This window comes from Armigeres subalbatus, chromosome 2, assembly GCF_024139115.2.
Source record: "Armigeres subalbatus isolate Guangzhou_Male chromosome 2, GZ_Asu_2, whole genome shotgun sequence".
Lineage (NCBI taxonomy): Eukaryota > Metazoa > Arthropoda > Insecta > Diptera > Culicidae > Armigeres > Armigeres subalbatus.
In genome coordinates, this window is record NC_085140.1 from 175,923,268 (window position 1) to 175,931,667 (window position 8,400).

General features: G+C 47.3%; 1 protein-coding gene across 1 annotated transcript; it reads right to left on the reverse strand.

Annotated features, from left to right (window-relative positions):
• Positions 1–3,048: 3,048 nt before the first annotated feature.
• On the reverse strand, positions 3,049–7,773 carry LOC134209389 (uncharacterized). The gene has a single exon (XM_062685372.1). It carries the CDS (start codon positions 7,771–7,773, stop codon positions 3,049–3,051), a length of 4,725 nt encoding a protein of 1,574 aa, XP_062541356.1.
• Between the last annotated feature and the right edge of the window lie 627 nt (positions 7,774–8,400).

The window sequence follows — 8,400 nt, forward strand, 5'->3', positions numbered from 1 at the left end:
CCAGCGACTACCCGGAGGGGTTAGACAAAGCTCCGTTATGCAGTACTCTGCACGTAAAAGCTTATTGGTACTGCGCTTCGATGAGGTCGACGATTTTGTCCGAAACTCCCTTGCGTCTAAGGGCGAACCTCAGATTTTCGTTGTTCAGACGATCGAAATCTATTTCGTAGTAAATGAACTAAGACTCTTGGAATTTGTTGACGGAGCGTGCCAATATGATCCACACATGATCTTATGGGCGGAATCCTGCCTGCTGCCGTCAGAGAGTCATGTCTATTTTCTCCTGTACCCGTTTAAAGATAACGTTGCACAGAACTTTGAGAACAATGCACAGTAACATAATGCCACGTCAATTGTCGTACACAGTCAGATACCCCGTTTATGGGACTTTCACTAAGACGCTCAGCATCTAGTCGGCCGGAAAAGTCGCGGTTACCCAGATATTGCAGAATAGTGGATGCAACAGTTGCCCAGATAGCATGGGGTCAGCTATGAGCATCTTTGCTGAAATGCGATCCACCCCTGCTTCAATCTCCTGCAATGATGGAGAACTCCGATTGACGTGGATAATGCGTCGCACCTTTAGCGGCTCATGCCGAGATGTTGATGGTTGTTCGGGCATCGAAATTTGATGAAGTTATTCGAAGTGCTCGGTGAGTCAGTAAGTAACTGACCTTTCGCGTCTTTCACCCGTATCCTCGGATACGTATTTGCTCCTCTCAGGCGTCGTGAGATATTGTATAGATGAGACGAATATCGCCAGTTTTGTAGCTTTCTCCCCTTCGTCGGCCAGGGAGTTCACCCACGCTCGCCTGTCCCGTCTGCAGCAGCATTTAACTTTCTTCTCTAGAGCCGAATACCGTTGACGGGACTTGTACTTGGCTGCTTTGCTTCTCTACGCTCCTCAATCTTCCGCCGGGTTGCATATCTAATCCACTTCTCCCACTGAGTGCACAGTTCACCCTGTAAACAGAAAATGGTGACGTACATATTGGCACGGCTTCTTATGGGAGCTCGTTCGAATGTAGTAGTGAAAGCTTTTTCGCCAAACACGATAGGCGCGCACACAATATATAGATTTCCATACCTTAGTATTTATTTTCATTGCTCTTCTACGCTGCCACCTGCAATGAACGATCTCTTCACAGCTGGATCTTGTAGTCGGCGTGTGTTGAATCGCCGTCCGAGTCTCTCCTCTCGCCGCTGAATCCAAGCATGGTCAGACGCGATGTCAGCTCTGCGCTTATTCCGGATATCTAGAAGGCTCCTTTTTCATTTTCGGCTGATGCACATATGGTCGATTTGATTTTCATTTTGATTACATATGAACTGTGTTTTCATCGCTTTGGTCTTGATGTTTTTTCGATGATTCGTTACTTGTTTTTAAAGCTGGGGCCTCATTGCGCATCTTCTCTCGACAGCTTTTTCGTATGACAGTTTGCATGGTTTGCTCGTTTCACGTTGAGGTCTGCAATGCCACCCCTGGTTTGCAAGGTCTAACACCGACATGACAGAAAACTAGAAGAGTTCCTGCGTCCGATGAATCTGGTTTTTAGTTGGTTTTTACCAAAATCGGATTATTTTAAGCAAAGTTATGCTAATTTAAATTTCGATAAAATTTTGCCTATCTCAACCTTTTGCCGTTTTCACCACTAGATAAGGGGATTTATTAATTGTAAATTACATGTCAACTGTTAGTTCATTCGTCAAATGTAACCATTGTTTGTGTGCGAACCTTTCTGATTACCTTATCTTCGATTGAGTGGAATGAGCCCTTTAGTATGGTTCGACATCGACCGTTGGATGGAGAGGGAAGTGGGGATCCAGAGGAGACTGAGGCATCAGTCTAGTTCAACTCCGAAGCTCTTGGGTATAAATCCTCTAATCCGGGAGCATCCACCAGGATCACATGCACGGTTATTCCAAAATAAATTAAGCACATCTCATCGTTGGAATAGCTTAACACATTTATTAAAATACACTTTATAGAGGAGACACAAACAACATGCACTTTACTACTTCACTAACTACGTATTTGGACTTAAAAACTAACGAATTAAAAACTGCGTATGGGCTCGTTGCCCAGTGTTCTTGTCGGGGAACCAAATCCAACTGTTGATCGAGCATCCTTCAGTCGAGGTCAAGGTTAGGCTTGTAAAGGGCCTATAAATTCTGACCGGAGAGCGAGGGACTCACTCTCTATCGCCTCTATCGGTTACCTATCCAGTTGCCGGTGCCTATGCAATACGTGCGTGGATGGTGATGATGTTCTACTGATTGTGATTCGTAGAACATTCGTGAGGCTGCAGATCGATTGTTGTTTGGCGATGGTGATGATATAATCACTGCAGATATCAGAGGTTGAACCAGGGATGTAGTCTGGGCGGGTAGACCTAGTTTGTTGCGAACATCCTCACCCACCCAGAAATGGTAAATTTCTGAAAAGAAAAAAACACAGGAATATCCTCTTCGACAGGGTAGGGGAATGGAACGATGATTACGTTTCAATGTTGGACGAGGCGATTTGAGTTTTTGGTTCTTCGTTGCAATCCGGTAATGGCAAGAAGCATAGTTTTTCTACTGGACGAGTCAACATGCCGGACGACGTCTTCACGGTCACTACTCGAACCACATTGTCGTTGCCAGGATGAAGAGATTGTATTCGTCCCATTCTCCACCGCATCGGAGGGACATTGTCGTCTTGAATCACGACCAATCTTCCTATTTCCACCGGAACTGGTGGTTTCCAACGCTTGGTTCTTGCTTGAAGTTGGCATAAATATTCCCGGCGCCATCTGCGCCAGAAGTCTTGGAGCTTTCGTTGCATAAGCTGGTATTTATCAAGCCGATTGAGAGGAATGTCTTCAAGATTGGGCTCGGGTATTGCTTGAAGTGACGTTCCAACAAGGAAATGCGAGGGAGTCAACGGTTCCAAGTCTTCGGGATCCTCCGACATAGGGGTGAGTGGTCGGGAATTCAAACACCCTTCCACCTGTACGAGAAGTGTTGTAAAATCTTCAGCTGAAACGGGATTTTCGCCGACAACCTTCAAGAGATGCTTCTTCGCCGAACGAACTGCGGCCTCCCAGAGGCCCCCAAAGTGTGGTGCACTGGGTGGCTTAAACAGCCACTGTATACCATCCTGTGAGTTGGATCCTTCAGCAGTTTAAAAAACTCCTGCAACTTATTTCTGGCTCCTACAAAGTTGGTGCCGTTGTCGGAATAAATATCGCTGCATTTTCCTCTCCTTGACACAAACCGACGTAGAGCTTGGAGAAAACGTTCAGTGGACAAATCTGTGACCAACTCCAGGTGCACCGCCTTGGTACACATGCAAATGAAGAGGGCGACGTAGGCTTTTACTGTGGGTCGTCGTAGGGCTGGACGGATGTAGACGGGTCCAAAAAAATCCACGCCTGTCCGGGAAAATGGCCTTGCAACCGTCACTCGAGACGCTGGTAGATCGCCCATGAACTGCTGAATGGCAGTTGGTTTTGAACGGTAGCATTTCAAGCATTCGTGAACAATTTGCCTGGTAACACTTCTCCCTCCTAGCGGCAAGAATCGTAGTCTGACTACAGCCAGCATAAGCTGTGAACCAGCATGTAGAAGCCTTTCGTGGTAATGCTTTAACATCAAACGAGTAAAAGAGTGTCGAGGTGGTAATGGAATGGGATGTTTGCTCTCTTCAGCTTCTTGGGATTTATTCAAACGACCACCGACTCTCATGATTCCATCCTTTGAAAGAAGCGGATTATACCACCGTAGAGGTGAATTAGATGGTAAAACGGTTTTATTGATGATCGCCTTCCATTCTCTACCGAAGACCTCATTTTGAACTCTTCTAACCAATACGTTTTCCGCTTGTCGCAGTTCTGCGGTGGACAAGAACGACCCATCCTTCCTCTCTTCCCTTGGTTTGCGAAGTAATTTCATCAAACGCAGCCAATATGCAGTCCGACGGATCATGTCGGTGTATGATGCAAACCTTGCAATATATTGGTCATTGAACTCCGAATATGGTGACGCTGAGCTTGCAACTACCATCCGACGTTTTTCTTCCTCTCCTTCCTCTCCAAAACTTGTAGGTGCTTTTGGCCAAAATTCTGATCGTAGTTCCAACCACGTTGGACCCTGCCACCAGAATCGGTTTTCCACGATTTCTGCTGGCGGAATTCCCCTGGATATGAGATCAGCCGGATTGTCCACACCTGGTACGTGCCTCCAGTGACCCTTTTCGGTGATAGTTTGTATCTTCGCCACTCGGTTTGCCACGTATGTAGTCCACATCGTGGGAGTAGCTCCAATCCAACGTAGTACGCAAGTCGAATCGGTCCAAAAGTAGATGGTCATCGTAGATTTTAGGGAAGATTGAACCTTCTCGTAGAGCTGAGCTGCTAGTAGTGCTCCACACAGTTCTAGCCGCGGAATCGATTGACATTTCAAGGGTGCTACACGTGACTTTGAGGTTAGAAGCCGGACTAATACCGCTCCATCGACATTCTCACTCCTTACATAAACACATGCTCCGAAAGCTTTCTCTGACGCGTCCGAGAAGCAATGTATTTCGACAGATTTCGCTCCAGGAATGATGACGCAGCGATCTATTGTGATCAGATTGAACGTCGGCAATTGCCGGTGAAGCTTCTTCCAAGCCTCACCCACCGTGGAAGGGAGTGGTTGATCCCAGTCGAGTTTTTGATCATTTTTGTCCTGAACTGACCACAGATACTGCATAAATATCTTTGCAGTTGTAATCGCGGCTCCCAGTAGCCCTAATGGATCGAACAGTGTAGCGATTATTGACAAAACTTGGCGTTTTGTATATTCTTTATATTCGTCCTCTGGGGGGATTTTAAATTGGAATCTTAAGACATCTGTCTCTGGAACCCAGGTCAGCCCTAGGGTTTTCACTGAGGAATCGAAACCAAGATTGACCTCAACAGACAGTGGGATTGCCAGATCCTCAGGAGCAACACCTTCCAGTATCTTAGTATTGTTAGAAGCCCATTTTCTAAGCCGGAATCCGCCACTAGCCATCATTTCGTTAAGTTGCCTTTGGAGAATAGCAGCCGTAGCAACGTCGTCCGCTCCCGTGATGATATCGTCCATGTACACATCTTCTTCAGCAGCCCGTGCTGCTAATGGGAACCGGGTTTTCTCATCTTGGGCTAGTTGCTTGACCGTACGTGTTGCTAGAAAAGGAGCTAGCTTAGTTCCATACGTCACGGTGTTGAGCTCATATGCCCCAACTTTCTCAATCGGTGAAGATCTCCACAGAATACATTGGAGTGGTCTATCTGCTTCGCAAATATTGATTTGACGGAACATTTTTTCCACATCAGACACCAACATAATTTGTCGAGTACGGCTTCGCAAAATTATGGACCTCAAGTCCTCTTGAATCACTGGCCCCACCAGCAAAACATCATTCAGTGAGACTCCCGACGCCGTCTTGCAGGAAGCGTCAAACACTACTCGTACCTTGGTGGTGGTTGATGCCTCTTTAACCACCGAATGATGCGGCAAATAGCATCGTTGGACCGTTGCCTGAGTAGCCTGGTCAATTTTCCTCATATGACCCATGGCGAGATATTCATTCATGAATGCGATGTATTGTTCTCGTAAATTGGAATCTCGTGCCAATCTGCGCTCTGTTCCCTGAAGCCGTCGGTTGGCGATGGCCCACGATTCGCCCAAGCTCGGATGAATATCTTCGTTCTTTGGCAGTGTAACGGTGTACCGACCGTCCTGCTCACGATGAACTGTGTGCTGGTATTGCTCCTCACAGTATCGCTCCTCCATAGAATATGCCTTTTCCGAACCAAGTTCTTCACATTGCCAAAAACGCTCCAAAAGCAAGTCCAGACCTTCGGAGGTTGAAATATTGCAGCTTAGTTGTAGAGAATTTGAAGCAATTGACGTGCCTCCACAAACGACCCATCCAAATACCGAGTCGTTGAGTGTTGGTAGCTGTTCCCCTAATGAAATCCGTCTGCCTGTCTCAAAGAAGTCGAAGAACGACTCAATCCCGAGCACGATGTCCACTTCCTTAGACTCAAAAAAGGCAGGATCCGCCAATTCGATCCCACTTGGAATTGACCAGCCATCAATTTTGACCGAAATCGTCGGAAGGTTTACTGTTACCTTTGGTAAGATAAGGAAGTCCAGCTCTCGCGAGAATGGGGAGACTCGCGAGCGCACCATAGCTCGAACCCGTTGCTTAACCCTTGTTGAAGCTTGTCCGATGCCAAGGACCGAAATATCCACCTTATTTCGAGTCACTTTCATACGCTGGCACAACCGTTCTGTTAAAAAATTGCTCTCGGAGCCGGAATCCAGAAGAGCACGTGCCAGGTGCTGGTTACCATTGTTGTCCACCATAACGATGATTGCTGTAGCCAGCAAGACTTGAGAGGAGTATTGCTGTGCCGCATTTGAAACCGTTGTATTCGTGGCTGCCGTATTAGCCATTTGAGACGAATTTAGATTTGGAGCCCCTTGCCCTTCCTTGTTGGAAGATGGAATGTTGCCCTTTGCAACCGCTGTGATCTTGCCTTCACCACCCCTTTCTGGCTTAAAGCAAACCAAGGTGTGATGACGACCCTTGCAGTTCCTGCACAAGTTGGCATTCCCGCGCCAAATGCCCCGGCCTGAAGCAGTTTCGGCAGTTCTCAGCAGGCTGTCTGAGACCGATAACCGTTGGAAAGAATTGCACTGGAACAGCGGATGATTTCCCGAACAAGCTATGCAGCGCCCCCCGGACGCTTGAGCCGAAGTAAAACTTGTTCGTGAAACGGATGGCTTCTGTTTCGCTGGTGGTTGCTGAACACCCCTAGTGTCCATCGATTTGGCTGGCATTGACTTCAGAACGTGTACTCGCCGGTTGAGAAACTCTCTCAGTTCATCTAGAGAATCGGTTTCTTTGGACGATGAAAACTCTTCCCATCCCCTCCGTGTCACTGGATCCAAGCGTGACGTAAGAATATTCACCAGCAGTAAGTCCTTGTACTCCGCTGGCTGGACAACCTGGTCGAGAGTTCGAACAATTCGCTCAAAACCTTCCAACAGCGAATGTAGTTCCCCAATGGATTCCTTGGAAAGCGATGGCAATGATAGCAGCGATTGAATCTGCCGTTTCTTCAACTGCTTGCTGTTGTTGTAACGTTTCAGTAGCATATCCCATGCTACTTGATAGTTTGCCTTGGTTACCTGTAGCGGATCGATCAGGCTCCGTGGTTCCCCTTGAAGGCATCCTTTTAAGTAATGGAACTTTTCCACTTCTGGCAGGTCCGGCTTCCAATGGATGAGCGAGGTGAAGAGGTCTCGGAAACTCAACCATTCGTCGATGTCTCCGTTGAAACTTTGTAGCTTGATTTGGGGCAAGCGAACGTTGTCCAGCGCACCCTGCACAGAAGTGTCATGTGTCCGCACACTCTGGTCTAGCAGCAAAGGTTCCTTTCTTTCCTTCGCTTGATCAACGAGAAAAGACTTAGCCTCATAAAACCGGTTGTTGAACTCCCGCCTTTCCTTGTCATAAGTCTCGTCTTGCTTGTAGTCGTCATGGGACTTGATCTCGACTAACGTTTCCGAAAATTTATCCCAAATGTTCTCCAACTTCTCAAGTCGGACTTCCACCTGAGAAAGCTTCGTATCCTCCTTGAAGTTCTCGATGAATTCCCAAATGTCCTGCAGCAAAGACTGTGACTCCATAAGCCTAGCTATAAGCTGCTTCAACGACGGTTTCTTGGCGGACGATCCGGCTGGCGGCATGACTGACGTCACAGTGCACCGGTAACAGAACGAGAGAGATGGAGGTGTAATATTCCGCGTATACGCCTAGCTCGGCTGGCATATACTATCGTGTTCACTAACCTGGCGAAACAGGCTGTTGTGCCTAACAAAACGTTTCAATCACAGAGCACTAATAATCCAAATATCTCGCACGTCAGCCAGTCGTCTCAGCAGTTTGTAAGCAGTAGGGAGTGAAGAGGAGGAATAGGCGATGTAGTAATCAAAATGAATGCCACGGCTGGACATATACTGTGGTGGCTTACTTAATCAACCAACAGCTGCACCAATCCAGCGATCGACAGGCACTAATTTCGCAATGTCCAAACAATTCAAATCCCAGTGATCAGATTCAACCAACAGACCCAACTTGGTCCACGATGCTGGACAAATGATTATCGGCGCTGCCTCTTCGCATTCGAACGTGATATCTTCCACAAGATGACGATTGTGTTTGCCCACTTACCGTAGATGTCGTCGACCGGCAATGTTCAGTTGTTGAAGAAAACTCGGGGCGACGACACGTAGCGCCTTCAGATGGAAAAACGTCCTTAATTCCGGTAATCGGTATACCAGATGGTTATATCCGGCGTGGCTCCATTGGTTGTT